We start from the raw sequence: 25,964 nt of genomic DNA on the forward strand, positions 1-25,964 counted from the left end.
AGGGCCCAACCCAACTCACTACACAATGGGCCGGCAGAATGAGAGGAACCGCCGGCCATCCAGAGATAGCCCCGCTGGTCAGGAACCAGAAGGAATCTGGGGGGGGGGGGCAGAGGATGGGAACCCAGGGAGCATAGGGGAGAGAAGGGTGGGGATGGTTGGCTGCTCGGGGTCAGGATGTGTGTGAGGGGGACAGCGTGTGTGTGTGTGTGTGTGTGTGTGTGTGTGTGTCTATGGGACAGACGGCATTGCACTGCTCACATAAATGTCTTGTTCTTGTGCAAAAACAAACGCACACACACAGCAGCACGCACACACTCCAGAGCCAGGATGTTTTTGCTTGTTTTCAGGTAATAAAAGTTGGAAGAGCAATTCTGGGATTGAAAGCGGATGGAGAATATTTGATGGAGGAGGGAAGGGGGGGTTAAGAGGGTTGTAAGGGACTGATGGCCTTGGGCCTGACCCCACTGTCCTGCCTGCTTCCCTGGGTAAGCAGACCGTCCTATCTGGCTTCTTCAGAAACTGCCCCGGGGCCTCAAACAGTCAGAGCGGAGCAGATTGGGTCTCTGAACTTCCTGATGGCTTCTAGTCATCAGGACAAACATTCAAAGTAGAAGAAGTGAATAAGGAAGGTCAAGGTAAAGGCCTGAATGTGGCCCGGGTCCTCCTGACCAGACCTTTTTTATTTGGGGTCTTTAAGGTGAAAAAACCTTAGGGTGCCCCACTGTTTTAATTACAGCTGTCAAAGGCGACATACGAACACATTCACACATATATGTGTATGCAAATATACAAGGTAGGTGAGTGAAATAACAAAGAGAGCGAAATAAAATAAAAACTGACGAAAAATAGACAATGGCAATAAATGTTTGTACAGAACAATGATTTACTTTTCCTTGCAGTATAGTTATGCCAGGAAGTCTCTGCTTTATTGTCAATAATGATTGTCCATGTGTCTGGCTGATCAAATAAAATAAAATAAAAACAGTGTCCTTGATTTTTCTTCTTCTGGCACTAGTTCAACATTACTGCTGCTTTCAGACACTAGACAGAGAGGAGACTGTACCACCTTTCCTAAATCAAAACCACTCTGCGGTATAACAGCTGATTGTTTTCGGAGGTTGGAGGGATGTGAGAGTGTGGAGGTGAATGTGTGTGTGCTTCCTGTGCTTACAAATGTCTTTGTGGTTGAAGCATGGCGTGTGTATGATGTTGACATATAAAATAGTGTCATTTCTGTTGCTGCCATTTCTCAGGGCACTTAATAAAATGACACGTTTTCTTGTGAAAATAAACTATTTTAGAATATGTGAATTCATTAATTTATCGTTCCTACACATGCCTTCTCCAGATCCTGATTTAATTTGCACGGCATGAATGAAAACACTGGCACGGTTCCAATGAGAAGAAGCAATACATTTAAATACATTCTCCCCTCGCAGTGCGCAGGCAGGAGCTGTATTGCGTCTTTCCTCACTTATTAAAAAAACAACAACGGTAAGCCTCTAGATCCATTTTCATGAAATAAGGTAGTTTCATATTGGCAATCATCTGAACAGCAAGAAGTACTTTTAGCTGCAGGCTGTGTCACATTTTACAAGCTTTCTTCCACATACCATGAATGCAGCAACAACCTCTAAATCCTCAGTTGCACTATAATTTTCTATTACAGTAGAGAACCTATATATATACACCGTGAATTGCATGTAGCTGTGGTTAAGACGAGCTGTGTGAACTGCTTGACATTGGCTAGTTAAATATAGGTTGACGGATTTCACATGTTATTTTTCCTCAATTGCTGAAAAGCTTCCAGCGTTGAGGCAGTTTGGCGTTAGTGGCTTTCTAAAAGAGAGACAGAGAATCTCAAAAACACATTAGAGGTCTGAAAGCTGAGGCTTGTATCCCAGCTCAGCAATTTGGAGACTCATAAATGTTGTTGAACATCTTGTACAGGGTATTTCTCTCTCTCTGTTACTACTTCCATCTCTTCCTCTGATGTTGACTCTGTGGCTTCTGCCATCAGTCTCCAGCAGTTGCATTTCTCCCAGTTTCTCGATTATCAGGCTTGTACTCCAACTGGCACAGACAAACAGGTTTATATCAAACCATGCTTAATAAAATGGCTTTTATCCCAAAACACAAAAAGCCCATTTTGGATTGTTCCCACTGGTCTGACTGAGCGTCTGTGCCGTCAATAAATAAAAGTGTTAATCTATATAGGCATCATGTCAAATCAAAGCAGAAAACTATCTGGTACTAAACTAATTCTTGGTTACTTATAATTTCATTAAATATTTGAAACACGCAGGTCTTTATATCTCAAAATAGTTGTTTTGTTCTAGAAATGACTTTGCACTTGGATATCTTATTTATTTCACCTTGCTACATCCCTCACCTTGATACCCCTCTCCCTGCCCAATTTCTACTTCCTGCTCCCCACCCCCTTTTGTAATCACAATCTAATCCTTTGCAATCAATTCCCCCGTGAAGATACAACCAACCCCCAACATACACACTCACACACATTCAATCCCGTGAGCAAACAGACGTATCGAAGACACAAAAGCAGCCGACACGAGGCTCAAAACATAATCAAAGACATGATTGTTGGTGGTTAAATAAGCACTTGCACTAAAACCATGTTCATAAGATCAATCATCTTCAGGTTAATATATAAATGAGTGCTAACAGGTAAATGTGAGAGTGGGTAGCGCTGAATTATTAAAACCAAATGCATACATTTAGATACAAGTGTAATCCTTTTATATGGTAATTGTAAACAAACATGGGATCAGGATAAGCACACACATATGCTGAATCAGTGTGTGTGTGTGTGTGTGTGTGTGTGTGTGTGTGTGTGTGTGTGTGTGTGTGTGTGTGTGTGTGTGTGTGTGTGTGTGTGTGTGTCCCACCCTTCATCAGCTGGTGGCTTGAGCTTGTTATTGGCCTGGGGCAGTGCACGACTAATGCATTAGCGTCTTTGGCAGTTAGGGGCATCTGTCGTGTGGGGATGCATGTTTCTGTGTGATTGTGTCTTGTGCCCTTGGGCAAAGTGGCAAAACCCTGAAAGAAGACTTGTTATATTCAAACCCAGCGCCTGTGTGTGTGGTACAACTAATGCAGGGTTGTCTTTAATGATTTTTTAAATGTTTTTTCCAACATGACATCAAAAAAAACATAATTACAACTGAAATATGTTGCACTTACTGTAGCTGCCCTTTACCTAAGCTTGGAGGCCTGTCACTTGAATGAACTGGTAAAAAAATGATACATGCTGCGGCCTCAACATTTATCTGACACATTTGAGTTTCGATGTTCATTTCACAAAATTGCGAGACTGTTTTGTTTCATTAACATCACTGATTTTATAGAACATAATTGGCTGTAACAATGAGCTCAGCATGCTTTTGTTAAGCAGCTAAATGATGAAAAGTAGGACAAGGGTATGTGGCAGAATGAGAGTGTGTGTATGCTGTGTTCATACATAAATATACAGAAGAAAATGAGTATTTTTGAGCTCTGTATGAATGTGTAAACTGGTCTAGGTGATAATGATACAGTTCACCTTATCAAACACACACCAGTTACGTTGTACAACACCGTACATGGCACACTCAAATACGCTCTGCATGCTTTCATTTTAGATTGACAACCCTGCCATATGGTGCTGAGCTGCGTGTCTTTGTCTGCAAATTTAACTTGTTACTGTCTGTGAGCATGTGAGAGAGCGATCTGGTGAGTGCACACCTGTGTGTTTGTTTGTAGAAGTGTGTGTGCGCATATGATGTGCAGTTCAGAGATGGTTTAATTCACAAACATAAAGTTGCAGCTGCGCCACAATACGCTATCCCTGCACAGCTGTGAATTATTATGTGGACAATTTAATATTGCCAAAGAGGAAATAGCAAATTAAGATCCTTGTTTTGCTGTTCTGTGTGCACTGTGCAGCAAAATGTTTGTGTGCCTTCATTGCCGCAAGTTCATTGATGGGTCTCTTATTCTATGCTCTTCACTCCTAAATGGGTAGTAGAGGTGTAGACAGAGACCCAAGGGGCCTACTGAAATACTTAAGGGGACGGGGCTTTCCTCCCACTAAAGCATCCTCAAACTAACAACTAAGCAATCATTTGCCCTCTCACAAGGGAGGCATAAAAACCAGAACCCCAAATTCTTTGCAGTTATGGAAAAAGTGAAGAGAGAACAAATAAGCCAAATACTTTATCTCCCCCTCTAACTGAAAGTTATTACATTTTCTGAATGGTATGACTTTCTAATGGTTAGCATATGTGAGTATGTGTGCTCAGAGAGAGAGCAGTAGTTGAGGCTAAGTTAATAGCCCAAGCAGAGGGGGAACTGGGAACCCTTGGCTTATAAAGGATACTTGTTTCCCTGCCGCACCGAAAACCAGATGTTGATAAAGAGACATTGGGGGAGGAGAGAAGACAGATGGGCAAGACATTACCGTCACTTGGGCCAAACATCTTGAAACATCTGCAAAAAAAATTCGGACCTTACAAGGGGAGATGGATTTATGCTCTCTCCTGGATTTTTATTGCTCCGTGAGAGCCCTTCTCCCTCCTCTGCTCCGCGCCTTCTCCCAGTGTTACCGGGACTAAAGAGTTTCGCCGCAATCTGGAGCTGTTTAAAATCCTGGAAAAAGCTGGGATATTCCCCTCAAATAGCTTTATCGTGTAGAGAAGACAAACATGTCCGTACACTGCAGGAGCCATAAAACTTCAAACAGGGCCGCAGTATCTGCCCAAATCTGCACGAGTCCAGTATCAAGCGCACTAACTCGATATGAAACACTATAAATGTCAAACTACATTGCAATACAGCGAGTAGACGTCCTGCACATGTGGGGCCAAAAACATAATTGATATCATATTTCTAAAAGTGGAGTTTGGTTACCATGGAGACACATCATCTACGCTGGTATGAAACGCGCAGCTGAGGATGACATGTCCATATGGTGAGAGTACGACAGAGGGGAGGAACAGATGCTTTGATGAAAGGGCTGTCAATCGCAAATCCATAAGAGCAGCTGGGGTCATGAATGTATATCAGATGACACTACAGATACAGAGGCAGACAAATAGATTTGTTTAGATAGTTGGATAGATGGAGAGATGAATAGATACCACAATATTTCTCCTCTAATTCTAAGGCTTTCTATCTGAACACACACATCTGGGGAAAGGCAGCTCTTGAGATCTCTATCTATTCATCGATACACAGCTACAGCCTCACATCCAATCCCCCCTTTCTTTACTTAACCACCATTTTCAGCCAGAAAACCAGGACTTTTTTTGTATCCCCTCGGAGAAAGGAAAACCCAGTGAGTGTGATTATTGGGAGCATAATCTTCTTTTTTTTGGAGGTGGAAATGCCATCAAATATCATTTCTGCTGAGATAAAATGAAGTGCAATTTTGTTCCCGGCGACGGCTATATCGACTGTGAGCATACAAACACTTAGCGGGGTGGCCAGCAACAATTCAGGCTATTGAAGGCTGTATGTGTATGTGGGGGGCATGTGTGAAGGGAAATACTGAGAACAGGATGCACTAGAAGTTAAACAAAATAGGGCTTTTACTTGGCCCCATTTTGGGAAAATGGAGCTCCTTTCATTTCTTTATGTAACCTCCACTGTCTCCTCTGCCACTCTCCCTCTTTCTCTTTGAACCAATTTCTAAAATGGTCCTTCCTTGAAATAATTGACACTCTGCGTTTATCATTTGAGGCACCTGCTGTCGTTTTGACAACAAGACAATCGGACGGAGCGAGCGGCCGTCGTCCCATTGTCCCTTCTCCCTGTTTGTCTGTGACACTAACCGACAACAGCTGGAAGCCCTCTCCTCCTACAACACTCATCATGCAAGTCAAATTCAACCACAAAAGAAAAGGGCCTCATTATTTGGCTGCAGTGGTGTGATTTTAACCAGCAAAGAGAGGAAACAATGATTTAGTTGTGTCTGCTGATGGTAGATAAAAGAGCTTGTGAGCGACTGGAGTCTTAACACAACAGCAGATCTGTCTGCTCTGCATTTGTCGACAGTATTTTAGCACATCTTAAATGCAGATGTGTATTGGCTGCTTGCACCTACTCACACATGTACTGACACACATATGGGTGTAGACATTCAGAATATGCGCCCATCTCCTCGCACACAGAGTTGAACATCCCCATCTCTCTTCTTCTCTCTCTAGCTGTAATTGACTGAACACGTCAATACTCGGAGGGAAAAACACAGAGGGTCCACTGTCTGCATCTATTGATCGCCGCTTCTCTCTTTCTCTCCCTCCCTGTCTGCTGATCTTAATTACACTTCTTTTTACCAGGCTAGCCATGGCCTCCACTCCAGCGACTGCCCTTTTCATAAAGTGTACAGTCCAAATCCATACATCAAAATTAATGAGCTGTAGATCAAATATGAGGGGTATCCAAGCTGATAAGCAGGGATGGTGATGGTACATTATGTCCTTTTAAAAAAACAAGCAGTAACAGAAGTGTAGAAAGGTGCAGGTCAGCGTTAACAATGTAGACTAGAATTTTATGGAGAAAGCCACCTTGGGTTAGGTGATTAAAAGCGCTAAAGCGTTACGGGGCTGAGGGAAGGTTTCTCCACAGCCTCCCTCTCCCTTTTTTCATCCCATTCCTCTTTCTTTGTCAATTTGTCAGATTTTCTGCCTGCCTGTTTGTTTGTTTTAAGAGCTGTCTGTCTGCGCCCACCTCTCTGTCTCTGAAATACGCACACACACAAGGACACAAACGACTTTTATGGGCAGGTTTTATGGACTGGCAGCAAAGCAAGCCGGTCCATTCTTCAACAATTGTCCTCTCGTGAACTAGGGGGAAAAAAAGGCTCCTAATCGCACAGTTTCACAGCTCATACTCCCCATCAATCAAACCTCTCTGTGTGTCCTCGGCAGTTGTGTGAGCACGTGTGTGTGTGTGTGTGTGCACACTTTCACCTTCCAACATCCCAAACCTCTGCGGAATCACGAAACAAAAGCTATTAGAGATGGCAGCGCGGTAATCTCTTTCCACATGTGCCCACACACGTACACACGTTTCCTTTTCATGCAAACCTTCATAAAAGAAAAGGCAAACACACATAGGAACACACACACATATAGGAACACACACATACACACGCCTCTGAATTCCTTTTCCTACGACTGTCTAAACTTTAGATGTAAATTGTGTGACAGGTGAATATTGAGGAGGAAAGGGATAACAGGTAACATCTTCACTCTGCCACATTATCGACGCTCCACATCACTAAGAAGTGCTTATTCAATATCGTTACCTTGGCAGAGTGCAGGGCACTCACGTCCCTTTGTATTCATTAAAAACACAACATAGACACCTACGTGTGCACTTACGCTTACACACACAGTCACAGAATCACATCCAGTCACTTATCTTTTGGAATAAGAAAAGGGGCTTGTCAGGATGGCACATTGTGTGAGTGTGTGTGTGTGTGTGTGTGGTGTGTGTGTGTGTGTGTGTGTGTGTGTGTGTGTGTGTGTGTGTGTGTGTGTGTGTGAGTGTGTGTGTGTGAGTGAGGGAAAGGCAATGTGCATTAGGGCGATTACAATATCAGCCGCCTCCAGATGGAGGCAGGAAAATAAACAGTGGGAGAGAGAGAGAAAGAGAGAGAGAGAGAGAACGCATGAGGGGAAAGACATCATGAGACAGAGCCTAAGAGAGAGATTGTGTGTGTGTGTGTGTGCGTGTGTGTGCGTGTGTGTGTGTGTGTGTGTGTGTGTGTGTGTGTGTGTGTGTGTGTGTGTGTGTGTGGCAGTCTGCCTGTGTGCGATACAGTTTGAGAAAGTGGAGTTAATTAGCAACTCAATCCCAGTCTATATAGAGAGGACTGAGCGAGGAGTGTGTGTGTGTGTGTGTGTGTGTGTGTGTGTGTGTGTGTGTGTGTGTGTGTGTGTGTGTGTGTGTTGTCCTGCACACGTCTATCAGAATGTTTCATTGGAAGAACCCGAACTATAAGGCAGATACAGTAAGCAAGTGAAAACTATTTCCCAGCTGTCTTTCTTTAACAATACTGCTAGTAAAGCTGTCTCTATGCATGTTCACAACATAAGAAATGGAAGAAGAAGAAGAAGAAGAAGAAGTTGGATTTGGTAATAGAACTGATCTATTATAAAAATGTTTTCCTTAATGGCTTGAAGTATAAAAACCATTGAAAGATTTACTTGCGTCCATAAAAGTTGATACATTGTCAGACTCTGCCCTATTGGTCTCTTCTTCACTTGCCCTATAAGTCTCCTGTTATCTGGAGTAAAAACACGAACAATGCCAATAAAATCAGTTTGTTGTGCTCGCTGTTGACTTTGACATTAAATAAGCCCCTTGTAAAGGCCAACTCACAACTACAATAAAACAAAGACCTCTTGGTTTTGAGAGTACCGGAGTATTCACACAAACGCGCCACGTATACAATGCACTTGGATAAATCCTTACACAGACCCCCACACACACATACAAGCAAATCCTTTTATACAGCTGCTGCTCTTTCATGGGTGATGAAATTCAATAAGCAGTGAAGAGAACTGCCCTCTTGCTGATAACCATCAATGGGGCTATCGATCTACAAGGGTCTGTGTGTGTATGTAGGTGCTCGCACACACACACAGACTCCATCTATAATTCACTCAGGGACTTGGTAAGAGATGGCTCTGAATAATCAGAACAGATCTATACATCTTGAAGGAGTGCATGGAACAGTGGTTTTACTATCCAATTCTACTGCTGACATTTGTCCCCGGACTGCATGGCTTCAAATGCAACCTGTGCCTGTTTCAAAACGCTCTGCCATCTTAATACAGCTTTCATGCAATTACAGGAGGAATGACTTCTTAGTTGTCCTTGTTTTTTCTTGAATGGGATCGCAACCGACCTTCGAGATTGAAGTCCAAGACATAACTTGAAATTCCAGCACAAGAAAAACTAACTTATTCTACTTATTAAGTAGTGAATTAACTCACGAGAACATACTGCATTTAAAGCACATGCATATAGTCTAGCCAGCCCATAAATGACGTAGCTGGTCTTTGATTCTGCCATAACAACCTGCCATACAAAAGATGTGTCTTACTGATCATTTTGGGCGTCAAGCACTCTCAAATTGGCTCGTGTAAAACCAAATGAGCATACTAAACAATACAGCTGATGCGATGATTCTTGGCATCATTCAGCTTTTGGTGAGATATATGTGCAACGTGTAGCTGTGAGAAAGTTCAGCCCTTCAGCTGATACAGAAATACACAAGTGGGCTTCATGATGTAGCCGGCATATTAACTCCGTTGAGTCATCATCACTTATTCACCATGCAGCAAACCTGGACCGCATCCAAAAGTCTGTGTGTCATACTTTAAAGAAGTGCTCTGAAATGACATCACAGCGCTGGAGCCTCCATGATACTCTGTGATTAATGGGAAATCCAGTTTTTCATTGTGAAATCATAGTAATTAATTGTTTGAGGGTGTGATCTAAAATCTGTATTGAAATACACCACTGTGGTAATCATTAAAAATCACGTAAATAAAAAATTGTGAGGTGATATGTGTGTATGGAGGTCTTTTTCAACCTGCCAACCAGGGGTATGTAAGTGTTTCTGAGCACGTCTTTGTGCGTGTGAAGGCGAGAATAAAATGGCTGCCATCATTTTTGCAAGGCCACGTCTGTGTCTATGAGCAGCGGTCTGATGCATTTGACCCTAAAGCCTGAGATCAGGGAGGAGGGAGGGAGGGAGAACAGGTGTGAGGCAGGCTGGTGGCTGGGCAGATGGCCCCTGGAAGAGCTAGCTGGTGCTGCAGAGCCTGGATGGACTGCAGAGAGTTAGCAGCCAACGTTAATACAATCCTTTTTATACAGCGTGCGCAGACGTGCATGTAGATCCGGCAACACACACACATACACGTGCAAACACACACAAACACAGTCATAACCTGCAAACAGCACTTATCATTTACTCTCCCCTCATCCCAGCTTTGTTTACCTTTCATTTACTCTTTCTGTCTCTCTGCCACTCTCTCTCTTTATCTCTGTAAACACACACACACTCCAGGTAATAGTCTTTTCAGTCAAGTCACTATTTTAATGGAAGTCCCAGAGGTTAAAGAATGGACAAAAACAAAAACAGATGACGTAATAAATGACGTGCAGGGAAACAAATTCAAATAGTATGACCACTGCAGTTATAATGATAAATAATACTGATAATAAAAAATAAGTTTGATCATTTAGATCACAATTAAACAGAAATATAGGATACATATATGAATGATGACAGCCTAATAAAAATGATCGAATCTTGGATACACAGAAGACATTAATTAAAAATCTCAAAAAAAAAAAAAAATCTAATATAACCTACTATGTTTTATTGACAATGCAAAATGCTCATAAACAATCCTCGTTTTTAATCTATATTTAACTGGTGGGTCACGCCTTTAAGAGGAGTTAACAATCACGCCCTCGATGCCTAAAAAGCTTTGCAAGGGACTAATCGGCATGCGTAAAAAATGTCCAAAACCCTGTGGGTTTCCAGGAGATATTTTCCTCCCTCTCTAATCTGAGCCGTGAGAACAGTCGGGCATCGACAGCAGGTTGAGCCCCAGCAACCTCCCAACCTAACCCGCATGTCTGAGCTTCTCCCAGTCGGGAAACAGATTCCCACTGGAGTAAAATATAGCCCGAACCCTTTAATTTCAATCCTACGACACTCCATTAAAAAGGGGAAAAGAATATCATTTTTTCTCTTCTTTTTTTTTGTGCTTTTTGATTATTTTGTGATGGCAAAGTCGCAGCGGGAGGAGATGGAAACTTCACATGGATTTTAGAAGATGCGTTTGACAGTTGTGACAGAGCTTTGGAGGAAGTCTTCAAATGCAAACTGTGAAATTCAAAGTCTGTCTTTGACAGCAGAGGGAGAGGAGGAGAGCATGGCTCTTCGCTAAACAGCCAGGGATAGCAAAGTCAAAATATCTTTCCAAGAACATTTTAAACATCAACCTTTTGGAACAGATGTAATGACATTTTCCTATTTTAGAAAATAGTAAACAATTGTCATCAAATTAATGAATACGTTCTGTAAGTGAGAATGGGCCTAAATCCGTGAATTCATCTCTTTATCTATCTCAGGAGTCGCCTCACAATATAACTAATACTCTGAATCCATAAAGTGTTCATGCTACTTCACTTCTCGAAATGGTATTGACACATCGGAAGGATAACACTTGATCCGTGAACTTCAGTGGCCTGTTGCCCGAGGACAACTCTCCATCCCGGGTCCAAGCCCATGCATTGTAAACTGCTTTTTATGGAGACAGGGACAGCTGTGAGTTGGTGTCACTGATTACACAAACTGAACCAGCAATTTATAGAAAGCCAATTGTAGGCTACTTCTGATAACACAAGCATGGAACAAATACTAGTTAAAATGCAGCTCCCAATAGACAATATTATAGGTTTACTCGAATAGTCCTTAATCGTGAGCAATTGGGTTTCAATCTCCACTGTTCAGCCTTTTTTCTTCCATCAGAATAAAACCATAACATGCATTATTACGCACAGCAAAGACACGCATTGTTCCCTCCTGCAATAGGTCTGTCATCACAGTTGATCTCAGACAACGACAATAAAATAAAAATGTTATTGCTGGCTATTGTCATATGTTGTGTTTTAATATAAATGACTCTACGTGTATCAGTCTGGAGCACCGGAGCGGCTGCTTAATTTACATTAAAACATATAAAACGAATCATTAATGTCATTTTATATAGTGGTTCAGCTCCTATTTCCTAGTATTTTCTTATGTATTCTTACAAAGCCAATGCGTAATCAAAATACAAATAATATCCTAAAGCAAGAGAGAAGCCACTTACACTGAAAGGAGGCAGAAATTCCCACCATGCGGTACGTTGATGTGAGAGGGCTAAATAATTTCCAGTCCTTTGGACTCCGCGCAAGGTCCCCTCGATGATCCTCTTGTATCGGGAAAACGAAAGCTACAGAGTCCAGCCAGCTCTCAGGGGCTCTGGCGGTATACTTCCAGGAGCTCCGAAATGTGGTTCAAACTCCGACTGAAGAAGAAGGGGATCTCTCGGCTTCACAGAAGTGTTCAGTCACTGTGGTTATTCAGGATGGGAGAAGCCGGGAGTGTTGTAAAGGCGCAGAGCAGGAGGAGAGATGAGACAGCGATGGAGAGGGAGGATGCAGTGCGCAGGGCACCCGTCTGATTTCCTATCCGCCTTTACCACTTTCTTCCAAAATCCTTTAAAACGTCGAGTCGGTCTAGATTGTAGAAATTCTTTTTTAAATATGAGAACAATTCATACACACACCGTCGGTCAATGGGCTCCTTGTTTTCTGGCGTGGGATACAGGAGTAGCGGCACTCTGCCTCCAGTCGGCGGTGCGCAGCAGAGCCAGGTGGCGGTGGGCGGGACTGCCGAGGAGGAGGGGGCGGCGACTGGGCGGCGACTGGGCAGCAGCCAGCATCTGTGTGTCCTAAAACAGGTTGGAAAAAGCGGGGTCAGGTCAAGTCGAAGTGGTTTCTACCAGCAGTAGCAGCGGCTCTCTAAGCTTCTTCACGTCAGGATCTCCCAGGGTCCAGGGAGATCACTTCAAGGTTTTTATTTACCCAAAGACAAAGGAAACGACTGCCATCACACATATGACTGGATAATTAAAGGATACCTTCAAGTCTGTCTTCATTTTTTTTTACATGACCATGTGTGCATAAACTCGTCATTAGTTGCTGATATTGCATTATTTGCACACAATGGATTATTATTTTACAGACATTTACTTTTCACCCCATTACCTAAATTGAACGTTCTTATGAAGGTTGTCTTTGTTGCCAGTATGGATTGGAACAAGAATTTCAGCGACAACATTTTATTTGTGTCCCGCATTGCTTTGAGAAAGATGCTAACAACGTTGAACCATCATTCAAATCTTTGCTTAATGAGACGAGTTAGATACTAGATACAAATACTTTGTGCATATCCATTCAACTACATGAATTGAACCGGGTTACCAATTTGGTTAAGCTTGGGACCCCCCAGAGTGTCTTTAGGGACCCTCAGTGATCCTTGAAGCCCGCTTGGAGCAATACTTGCACCAACAGCAGTGGAGTGTCATGGACAACAACAACATCCAGCCAGATGACTGCTTGAGGAGCTGGTAGGCTGTTGTGAGTGCAAGCAAGTGTGATGCATGTCCCCACACACACACACACACACACACACACACACACACACACACACACACACACACACACACACACACACACACACACACACACACACACACACACACACACACACACACACACACACACACACACACACACACACACACACACACACACACACACACACACACACACACACACACACACACACACACACACACACACAGTCTATCTTCCCTCAGCTGAAAAAGACACAGGCAGGCTGGCCTGCAGTAACCTAAGGCAAACACTTTCCCCGGACCATCTGGAAGTCATCTCGCCCGCAGAGCCAGTGAAAGCACAGAGCAGAAGCTACGTTTACAACTCGGTGATAACAACCGCTCCACTTGAACTGCATGGTTGAACAAGTCATGCACCAAGGCCCGATCATAGCATCTCATACATTTAAAGATTCTACTGTATTTTGTCCTGTAATATTCATATACTTGTATGTGCGTTGGTGGTGGTGTTAACAATAACTCAAATTGATTATAAGACCTTTATGAATATTTAGTCCCCTCTTGTCTGATGTCAGATAACTACGTGGTTTCTAATTTACAGAGGTGAATACAACTAAAAAACTAATTCTGTGTGTTTTTACTCAAAAGTACTTCATCCGCCCTATGGAGCATCACCACAACTCTTCCACTTGTCTGTCACGAGCTGTATGTAAAATATTGTTAGCACACCATCAACACAGAGCTCATTGTTCCCTCAACGCAGTCTCTGTGGGGAAAAGATGATGCCATTAATGGCAATTGTTTGCAACATTAACATTGTGCGTTTCTCTCCTTCCCTTCAGCTCTCTCCCTCTCACCTCTCCCTTGTCTCACAGCTTCAGCGGCGGGTATGTGTTCTCAAAGGGAATATGGATAGGTAGAGTCTCTGGCTCTCTGACGAGCACAGAGCAAAGACTGTGTGCTCTACTTCCATCTTTCAGTCTGGGTCCTTTTGTTAATCTCTGACAAAGGCAGTGGGCTACACAGGATGTGTGAATAGATATAGGGGGAGAAGGTATGGGATAGAAGAAGAGGGAGAGAATATTGGATGAAAATAGATTAAAAGAAAATTAGATGTGGTTCATAATGAAATTAATGAAAAAGGAAAGATTGTGGTGAATTGATGTCTGAGAAAATAAGTGGCTTCTGAATCAGACATGAGAGGTGCAGAGGTAATGTGCCAACTCAAAGTGAATAACCTCTTCCTAGTCCGAAGGAACCAGCGGGGCTGTGAGGATGCCGTCACTCTGCGCCTATTTGTGTCCTCTGGTTTGTTCCCGGAGAGCAAGTTCTCTCATGGCAATCACAGCGAAACATCTTGACGGCCGGAGGCACAAGGATAGGCGTTGAGGAAACCTGCAAGGGAAAAGAGAATAGGGCAATGATCTGTGTGTGTGTGTGTGTGTGTGTTGTGTGTCCTGTGATAACGGTGCAGGAAACACACAGTGCCTGTTTTTGCTGCAGGGGTTCCTGGAAGTCAGCCGCCCAGTGTGATCGGCGACACACACACAGACACACACACAGACACACACACGTGAGGACGCACACAGGATACCTCGCCTCTGAAAGGGAAAAACATGCTGCGTCTGATACATGTGGACACAGACAAGCAGACTTCCTGCATTTTCCCACCTACTGGGCGGCCACCTGTAACACAGTCACACACACACACACTCACACACTCAGATTACATTCTGTGGGACAAAGCCAGAATGAGACAAATATAAGTTGGGAGTTTGGGAGTTTACAGTAAACAAGTGCCATTCAAACCCTGTCATTATCTGCCATTGGGTCAACAACAGTCTGGGTCCAAGAAGCTCGTCATCATCAACACCACCACTGGTTATAAAAACAACAGGATAAGCAGGGAGATATATCTAAAGTTAGGTACAGTACAGTACTTTCATGAGTGTAAGATAAAGACATCAGTAGGGATCTAGTGGAGATGAATCCAGAAAGATTTGCATGAAAATAATGATGCTTCCCTTTCCAACCGAATCAGATTTAGATCTTTGATGCTTTTAGATATGTTTGTCACACCCTGATTCTCTTCTACATTTTCGAGCTAGTCTCTCCAATATCTCATGTTCACTTTAGATCCTCCTCCTCTGAAGTATCCCATGTGTCAACGCCATTTCCTATCACCTGATCTACCACCTGTTCCAACTTCCCCATTAGCCTTGCAGTATAGCTTGTATGTGCTTTTAACTTATCATTACAGCCATCATCTGTGCCTGACTTCTGCCCTTTTGCCTGACCCTAACTGGATTATTTTGCCTTACTCACATGTCGGGTATTGACATCGACGTTAACACCTACTTGTTTTTTGGAATATGCACAGGAATAAAAAAAAAATGCAGTTAATTCAGGTACATGTTTGAATCATCCAATACCACTATTATTGTTCGGTAATTGGGATTAACTCTATCAAGTACAGTATATTCATTTTTTTAAAGAATGGTGTTCAAGGTAACTTTTAAATTGTCCACAAGCTATTCAGCAAATAATTAATACCTGATGAATCCACTACGGATAACAAATGAAAGTAACATTTATGGAGACGTGGAGTGCTAGTCTGTCAAGGGTAAAATGTGACTTTTATTAAATGTCTTCTCAAGGTCGAATGATTTCAATGTGCTAAACGAGTGAGGGATTTTGTGTTAACTGCATGGCTCAAATGTAATGTTTGACAAAAACATTTGATTTATCTATTTGGCTTAACTTGAGGCATTTCTGCAACATTACATTCCATCATCCACATGCCATTGAAATCCATTTACGAAATACTGAACTGAATCAAATACAATAAAAAAACATCCCTGTCACAAAATAAATACATTTTTAAATTCCAAATATTTCTCTTCAACTTATGTAGAAAGTATAAAAAGCAATGAATTAAATTAACCAACAAAGACAAAATCCCCAACCTTACTTCAAAAGAGATGCAAAGGGATTTTAAGAGGGAGGAATAGACACAGAGCTGCATGATGGGATGGCAGCTGCAGTGCAGCATCTTATGCAGGTACCGTGTCTGGAGAGGGATCTTACTCACACACTGGGGTATTATGGAATTCAACCACCGTCTGGCTCGTAGCAAAGGAGAGGAACTAAGTGGGCGAAAAACTGACAACCTTGCCTTCCTCCATGAGAATGTAAATGAGTCTTTCCAACTTCCAGAGAAGACCGGCTAAATATCTTGACAGCCTGCAAACAAGCAAGACAATAACTTTCAAATCACGCTGTCGGACAAAATCAACAGCAAACAGAAAGGATGACATCTTGACAAATATATTACATTTAAAAATGCGCTATGGGCATGTTTCCTTTGCGAGGAGATAGAGAAAAAACAAAACAAAAAATGATATCCCAATTGTTTTGTCTTTTGCTTACATCAAATCCTGAAATATACGTCTGTCATTGCTTCTCTCCTGAAGCCTGGAGGGTTTCCCACAATGCTCGGGGCTGCTATCTCATATGCATTTCATGTGAACATGTGAAAATCTCCCTGTTTGTTTGCAACCACACCGCTCCTCTTTCTGCCTAGCCCTCTCCTCCCTTTTTCATCACTCCCATGATCGCTCTGCTTGTGAAAAGAAAACATTTACAGACAAGAGGAGGACAGACAAGATGCAAGGAATGTTCTGTTGCTTTCCTGTCAGTCGGTCTGGCAGAAAGTCTGGGTTTTTTTTCTGAAATGAGCAGAACCTCGGAAAGTTGAGTCTGGATTTTACACCATTAATTTGCCAAGACGGGACAATGTTTTAACAACTGGAAGTGTACTCAGTCAATGAAACCTTTAAAACACATCTCGGAAAAATTAGGAAGCCAGGTATACTTTATAGCCTCGGGACATTATACACACTAAAAAACACTGGGGCATTTTATATTTACGGCTCATGGACATAAACTGTAAAGGAGCTCCCGCCATACCCATAATTTCCATGCAATAAGAAGTTACTCATTATGAAAATGCAATAAAGGCATTTCCTTTACTGTGAAGGTTTTGCCTTTTGTAATTCCTACCCTCGTAGCTTCCCTTCGACAGCTGTGCTAATCCCTTTGTTATAATGTTACTTGGTTCTTCTGAGCCTCTTGATGTTGGTGAAACTATTGTACAGTGGAATTCAATTGATGAAACTACTCGTCAGCTCAGAAAGTAATTAACCACCTAACATTTCTCCTTTGTCTTGGGAAACAGTGTGTTCTTGACTCACTGCTTTCACCCACTGAAGAATACTCTTCCACTGTTTATTCTCGTCACACAAGGACACATTTAACGCCTCTGGATGTATGAGAAATGTAATGGAAAATGTTGTGTTGATTAACATTTCACAAGATTGTCACTGTTGACAACTCAATGTTTTATTTATGGTCCTTTTACCTATTTTTGTTCAGTTTTACTTGGATAACTCTATCATTTGATTTCACAATAGATTCTAGCAGATTGAGATCTACCACAGGTCTGAAAGTATATTTAAGATTCAATTAAATAACTATTGTCAAATTAATGACAGTGACTGTTGAGGACTTGTGTCTCTTATCAGCTAATGGATAAAAAGTCAGTGTTTTCTTAGTGGTTGCAATCATCACACCGTCCAACCATGTTCCTCAGAGGGAGCCTGTTACATTCACCAAACTCAATGTAAAGGTATCGGGGATCATTTCCACCTCAGGTATTGAGTTAACAATGATATTACCGCATGTTGGATGGGATTTTGGATGTGTCTGCCTGGATCGAATACAAAAAAATAGTACTGTATAGACAGGAGAAGAAAAGTTAAGAAGATAATGAGTGGAAAGAGGACAAAGGATGGTAAAAAGGAGAGAGATGACGTTGAGCGAAAGGTAAAGTGGGGAGATTGGGTGTCTGAAAATGGCTGTATACCTATGGGATGTAAAGCATTTCTCCTACACATGTATGTATAATAGCTGCCTAGGGTTGCTATGATTGGCGTCGATGCTCCAGGCCCCATCCATCATCATCACCCACCTTGCTGCACCTCGCTTGTGGACCCGACTTCCCAACTTCCCGCAAATCATCGGCCAGATGGCCCTCGCCAACGCTCGCCCGCTTTATACACCTGATATGAAGCTATCCGTCATCTGATAACGACCGAGCTTTGGCGGTCCCCCAGCTGGGGCCTCTGCTGCGGCACTGGGCACTGGCGGGTATCGGGGATTGGGTGGTGGCGGGGTGATGCACAGGCTGACTGCCCCTCTGATGGATTAGTGCCAGGGAGTGCGGCTGGGGAGGGGGTGGCAGTGCTGAGGGGTGCCCCCTAATAGGATTCACAGTCATCCAGTGGACCATGGAACAGGTGGAAGGAGTGAGAGGAACGAGAAAGACAGGGTATGTGGTGATGAAGCGTAACTCAGACAGCAATATAAAGAGGAGAAAATGGTGGAAGAGCCATTCAATTCACTAAAAGATGAAGGAATAAGAAAAGGAACAACACAAAAGGAGACTATCCTCCCCAAAGAAAACGACCAGTTGTTTGATTGAGAATCTGTCTTTACTTTTAAGATGCAGCAAGTCATTCTTGTTTATACATCTATAAACCAAGGTGTTTTCAAATCACTAGGACAGGTATACTGTTGTTATCTTCCTGTTTCAGATCCACAGTAAATGCTTGTTTCTTCTAACTGAAAACAATTGTTCCCTAACCTTAAGAAGTTGTTGTGCCTTCACCCAACAAAACTTAAACTGATGTGGCACTGTCAGAACAGAGAAGGGTTTTGTGCAACAGTTATGGCCGTTATGTTGATAATGTTATGTTGACATAACTGAAAAGGGGTGTCACAGGTTTCTTTCACCTGGTTTTTAATGAGGACAATGCCACTACTGCTGTCATGTTAAGAAATATTTAACCTACAGTCTAAAATAAGAGCAAAATCACCTTCAGCTCACTAATATGAATGCCATTTCCACATTGCATGAAATGTATTCAGCTCTCAATAATGACTCTTAACACAGTTAGATAGAATACCTTAAGTGTTAACAATATCTTGCTGTTAGGATGATTGACAAGATAAAAATGCCTTAATGGCTTATGTTGAGCATTATGTAGCAGAGTTTCTGACTTACACATGCTACTGCACAGCGAGGGAGGCTGGCAGCACCGATACATTACACAATAACACATATACACATATACACACACATTCACAGAAATACATTTATTCTGCCTCTCACACACAGACATACACATACACATACACACACACACACACACACACACACACACACACACCACACACACACACACACACACACACACACACACACACACACACACACACACACACACACACACACACACACACACACACACTCACAGACTAGCAGTTCTCATTAGTGAAGTCAGTGTGCTCTAGGCAGGCAGCAACCCTGCAGCAGTCTTCAGGAGTCAGAGGAGCCATTTGTCAGTGGAAAACAATTAGCGGGGAATGATCCGTCCCATTGGTTTTAATGAGTACAGCCGGGTCACTCTGCTCGCAGCAGCAACACGCTAAAGGTCATCAAAGGCTGAGAGCCGCGCACAACCAAGTCACATACGTGGGCGCAGAAACACACGCGCCCCACACACACCTCTATTCATTTTCACTTCTCTGGGCCGCTTCCAATGTGCTGCATGCACACACGCTGATGCAATCACACGCTGACAAATGGACACTCCCTGACACCTCACCCCCAACCATCCATTTCTCATCCCTCTGAAGCAATCCATCTCCCTCCACATCATCGCAGGCATTGGAAAGCCATCATGATAAGTGAAGTCTTGTATTATGTTAGAAGGGTATTGTTCATATGTGTGACCTTGGAAAGTACCTATGGCATGCTGATATATGTAATGCATACACTATGTTAGTGTGGCTGATTAGGTGCAATATGGTAACTATAGTAACACATGGAAGAACAGTATGCCTTTATTTTCTTCAAAGAAGAACAATAGCATATGGAAAAAGCACGTCAGTAATGTAAACGTATGAATGTCAGGTAGTGAGCTGCTGAGGTTGTTGAATAAACTTCACTCAGATCTAAGAATAAAGGAAATCTGTTGATTATGTTAATATATGTCCTTACCGTCTGACATACACTGCTGTAGGGTAAATAAAACCAGTAGTATTGAACTGCTAAATGGTTGAGAAAAAATAACCCAACACGGAGATAATTAGCTAATTTGGAAGTATTTAATCTGTTTACCAGGAGGTCAAGAATGAATGATCAAATTGTGCCGGACTGACTCCATATTAAGGTTAATTATACTAAACCTGAGTCACATTAACCAAAACAGACAGACGACTGCCTCATTTCACTTGAATTTGGCATCAGCCAATATGTTTGTTTAACACTTACCAAACCTAATGAGCATAACTTTTGCTAAATAAAATAATTAAAATGCAACTTTTTACAACATTTTTATGTTGAAATACTGTGACATTGTCATTTTTATAAAATCATTAAACGCGAGTTCATGGCAACAATATAAAAAAAAGATTGCAAAGCTATTAACTCTATTCTATATTTGAACTCTATTCCATATTTTATGGAGGAAACATGCAGGCTACAGTATTTCCACCATTTAGTTGTTGAAAGAGATGTAGACCAATACAGAGACAGGTTTTGTTTCATGAAACCACGTATTAATTTTACATGAGGTGAATTATTTAGCTCACATATTCAATGGAAACACTAATTGCTCTGAGGGAACTGACCTTCAACACTGCCCACACAAAGCACTGCTCTTTCAATCTGCTGATGCTCCTCCTGATTTTTCACTCAATACAAAACACTCAAAGCTCCATTTTTCTCCTGTCCACTTCCTTTAACCCGTAGATACATCTCTGAGTCACGTGTATGAGTGTGTGTGTGTGTATGAACATCTACTGCATGTAGTATACTAGATAAAACAGACCCTTATTATTACAAATGTTGATCCTAAATGTCTCCATGTCCTCTGCACCCCACTACCTAAACCGCCCACTGTTTGCCCCGTAATTCAGACACACTGGGAAAATGCTAAATGTTAAGTCGCACATACATGACTCTCCCTGTCAGTGTGTAATAGCTCTGGTTTGAGAGAGAATAAGAGATATGGAGACCACCAATAGAAAAGCACCAGGGTTCACAAGGTGTTCAAACAGGAAGGGGTTGTCCCACACTTCACTGCCCTTAATGGGCACATTAAGTGAGCAACAGCCATTTAGCGTAACAGCCCACCTGGTGGAACCGCAGCCCCGGAGCCCTTCCCCCCATCCCACACTGAAACCATGGAGAGACCTCATGATGGTTTGTGAACACTGTGACAAGTAAATTGGGGTGGGGGTGGGAGTTAAGGTGTTTAAAATTGGAAAGCCCAGCCCAACACAGAATCCATGGAGTTATTTATTCTGTAAGCTCATTTTCATTTGATAAATTTGAATGTCTCACCTTTAGCTCAACAATAGTAGCAATGTGCTTTCCCCTCCTCTGTCCGAAGCTACTTCCACAACGCTGTTCCCTAATGAGCACCATTATGCATAGAAACCAGTACAGCTATAGTTCTGAGGATTCACTGACTTAACATTTATTGAAAGCAACTTAAAACTTGGATATATGTATTTTAAACATTATTGGAAGTAAACATGAACTAAAACATGTACCTTTCCAGAAGGAAGTTCTGGAGTGAAAAGTAAGGCTTGCTTAAGTTCACAAGATACAGATAATAAAGCGATATAGGTACTTTTTTTTGCATCTTTGCATAAAACGTCATTTACTTTTGCAACTCTATTTTTAACATAGTAACAACAGGGAGTTTAAGACTGGAAGTACCAACCAATTGTCTCCAAAATACGAGATTTTGCAGAGATTTGTGACCTAAAGCACAACATCCGACCACTGCTGCAAAACCAAACAATGTTATTTTTGTGTAGTTTTTTCTGTGAATGGTGTGTGTGTGTGTGTGTGTGTGTGTGTGTGTGTGTCTGTGTGTGTGTGTGTGTGTGTGTGTGTGTGTGTGTGTGTGTGTGTGTGTGTGTGTGTGTGTGTGTGTCTGTGTGTGTGTGTGTGTGTGTGTGTGTGTGTGTGTGTGTCTGTGTGTGTGTGTGTGTGTGTGTGTGTGTGTTGTGTGTGTGTGTGTGTGTGTGTGTCTGTGTGTGTGTGTGTGTGTGTGTGTGTGTGTGTGTGTGTGTGTGTCTGTGTGTGTGTGTGTGTGTGTGTGTGTGTGTGTGTGTGTGTGTGTGTGTGTGTCTGTAAGGGGTTGTGAGTGTGGACGTGATTTAGAGAATGTCTGTAATGAAGACATGTTGCCTGCATTATGACGCTGCCTTCTCGCCCTCTTTCTCTCCTTTCTTGCTCACGCACACATTTGCTTGCAAAGTGCATCGGCGAATGAAAGGACGTGTCACGGCAATCGGAACAATGTAATTAGAAGTGCTAGAGAGGTGGAAAGTGCTTTATGGTGATAATGTGGCACAGTAATTAAGGGGAAATATCATGACCCTAGTGCCCACGGCATTTAGAAAAAGAGTCATTTAAGCCCGAGATTAGACAGTGATTGTCAAATCAATGGAGGAGAGGGAGGAGGGAGGAATGTGGAGAGTGAACCTGTCTTGATGGGGTGCATCGGTGATTATAAAAGGGACGGATTCAGTATGCATGAACACGCCTCTATGAGTGTGAACTTAGTAAATTGACTGCAGGTATGAGTGGGTTGAACTGCAGGTATGAGTGGGTTGAACATAAATCAATCAACATGATTGATTTATGTTTTTGTATTTCTCCTACAATTTATGAATCCTCCAAAAATTAATACATTGCATGTTTAATTTAGTTTTATTGTTTGGAATCATGTATCAAACATCCAAGGGCTTACAAAGCTTAGTGTGTTTGACCGTGTTTGACCGTATTAATACACACTAAAGTGCAGTATACTGCAATGTGTGTGGTGTTATTGCACTCACTAATATTTTGACAGTGTCAAGGTGCAGTTGCAGAACAACCACAACTAGAGGAGTCAGACAAAGGGGAGAGGTGGAAGGAGTTAGACAAAGGGAACAAGGGAAATAAAAAAGGGAGAGATCTTGGTAATGACAAGCACTTCACAGTCAGATCCGACCTCCCTCCACCCACGCACCCCGATGAGATAATTCCTTCTCCAAATTGCAATCAAAGCTCAGAAAAACACTTGAGGAGCAGGAGCCCTTTCAGCCATTAACTCGCCAGGTCCTGGGGTGCTGCTTTTTAAATATTACATTTATTTGAATGTGTTTTCTGCATATTGTTTTTTCTATGTCATTATTATTCCTATTTCTCTTTGTCTTGAACTCACCATTAGCACTGTTTGGGATTTATTAATATTCAAGCTAAATTACCGCATTGACAAAAGAATATTAAAAAGTTCATGCACTTAATCATCCCCCCCATCCCCGGTCCCTTTGTATACTGACATGACCTTGCTAAAGTGTATTAGACAAAGCACCACTTTCACAAGAAGGCTGCTAGTTTTCTTCTGTTTACTGTCTCACACTGTGAACAGCAACACATGATGTTTGCTCATTAAAGTGTAGGAAATAAAAGTTGAAAAATATACAAGCCACAAAAACAACCAGCGTCATTATGGACACATCTTGAAGGAGTCACTACTGTTGTATGCAACCAGAAACCCAATTAGAAAATGCTGAGTTTTGGCACCGAGCCATCGTCCATACTATTTTAAACATCCTGTCTCCAATTTAGGTGCAAGACCCAACATTGCAAACAATAACTATTACATCCATTAACCAGTGGTCAACCATTTCTCCAGAACATGTGGGTGTGCTGATGAGGAACACCATGAAATGAAACAAGCACAATCTGTCCAGACGATTGAGTCTGAAAAGGCGATGTTTGAGTGAAAGTACTGTGTGTGGGCGGAGGACATGAACACTAAGGTGAAAAGTGAACAGGTCAGTGGCTGTAGAAGTAAACAGCATTGCTTGAGGATAATGTGGCAGGCCATTTGGACATTATTGTGACCCGCCTGTGGTTCCCCATGCAGGACCTGAAAGACCCTGAATGGCAGAGAAAAGAAAGCTCAGTCCTCTGCTGTAGATTGTGTGTCAAGTGGCTCTATTTGTCATAATTATGTGGTTGTAAAGGGAAAGTCTATAAAAGGTCTAATCAATCTGATTTAATTAAGTGCAGTCAGTCATTTGAAATGAGCAGAATAGAATTAATAAGCACATTGTAAATTTGCATTTAAACCCATGTAATTATGCCAATTCAGTTGCCTCACAAGCACACTCATTTTTTTTTTAAAGAACAGAAAAAAGACAGAAATAATTGTTCTTTCCTCTTTATTTGATTCTGAATCGATATGCAGTGAGAGATGGCTAAAATAATGCATGTTTAGTTTATTGTATAACAAATATTAACATGTTCGCTGTTACATTATTGCCGATTGGTAGGGTGTATTTATTGCTCTGATGCTTTAGTAATAACAATTATGGATCTTAACAGCCCTGGAATACATCATTTCCCCAAAGGACAGTGTTTTATTAATCCCTAAATTTGATAAAAGTAAATATTTATGACCAAATGTATTTTTAATCTCCAATTTACATTTTCATATCAAATTTGTTGCTCTAAATCAGGGGTGGGGAACCTTTTTCCTCTCAAGGGCCACTTCAATTTTTACAACATCCTCCGAGGGCCGTACAAATTATTGACCTCTGCTTAAAAATACTAAAATCACAGCCCATTCATTTCGCCTTTCTTTCATGCTGTGCAAAGAAAAAGCAACCTCTTAATCCAGATTACCATGACTCGCGCATGCATTCACGTGCACGGTTGTGGCATGACCACCAAAACAGAAAGATATGGACCCAAGATGTGTGCAAATGTATTTGGTATCTTATCCATGTGTACATGATTTAAGTAGGGAGGGGGGGGACCTAACATCCTCTAGGGGGGTCCAGGGGCATGCTCCCCCGGGAAGATTTTTTTTTTAAATGTTGAAATTAAAACCATCAATCTGGTGCACTTTGAGAAAATTAAGGGATCTATGGATACATCTCTCAACAACACCCATATGTAACAGAACTGTAAGCAGATTTTATTTTTTCTTTATGGATATTTTACAAATCAATCATCATCATTATTGACTGTATGATCAGATTAAGACAGATGAACAGATGCCACTGGGTTTACAACTAAAGATACAGCGTCGCAAAAAAACGGCGGCGTGTGTACGGCGCAGCGTTCTGGTGCTCTCCGGCAGAACTGCACCCCTGTCAGACGAGACATATACCACGTGATGACACGTTAAGGCCGCTACACACCCACCTGAGACCAAAGAACGCGTACCGAAGGCGTCCCGACTTTTACGCCAGCTTCGTCGCCTGCGTCGGCTGCGTCGGCTACTTCGCCCGCTACGCCGCCCGCCTACGAACACACCGCAAATACTTCAGTCGACAATCAGAGTGATTGCTTGGGCCGACTTTCTCTGACCTCCCGCGGCCGATTCAACATGTTGAATCGGCATCGGGAGGCGTCGGGAGGTGTGAAAAGGTGCCGTAAAGAGACAACGGTGCGGGACACACAAACCTGAGTAGGGCGCCGCGAATGCCCGACTGCCTCTGACTGCCTCTGACGGCCTCTGACGGCCTCTGACGGCCTCTGACTCCCAAAATCGGGCTGGTGTGTCCGGGCCTTTAGGCTCGTGTTGTGTTCAAGGACCCTGACCT

At 42.3% G+C, this 25,964-nt stretch overlaps 1 protein-coding gene across 1 annotated transcript in view; it reads right to left on the bottom strand.

Annotated features, from left to right (window-relative positions):
• runx1t1 (RUNX1 partner transcriptional co-repressor 1) overlaps positions 1–12,404 on the bottom strand; it is a 55,605-nt gene extending 43,201 nt beyond the window's left edge. Inside the window, exon 1 of the mRNA XM_034125446.1 lies at positions 11,910–12,404. Coding sequence (XP_033981337.1) covers positions 11,910–11,937 — 28 coding nt within the window. The 5' untranslated portion in view covers positions 11,938–12,404. The remainder of the gene's footprint in view (positions 1–11,909) is intronic.
• Between the last annotated feature and the right edge of the window lie 13,560 nt (positions 12,405–25,964).

Source organism: Trematomus bernacchii, unplaced genomic scaffold, assembly GCF_902827165.1.
Source record: "Trematomus bernacchii unplaced genomic scaffold, fTreBer1.1, whole genome shotgun sequence".
NCBI lineage: Eukaryota > Metazoa > Chordata > Actinopteri > Perciformes > Nototheniidae > Trematomus > Trematomus bernacchii.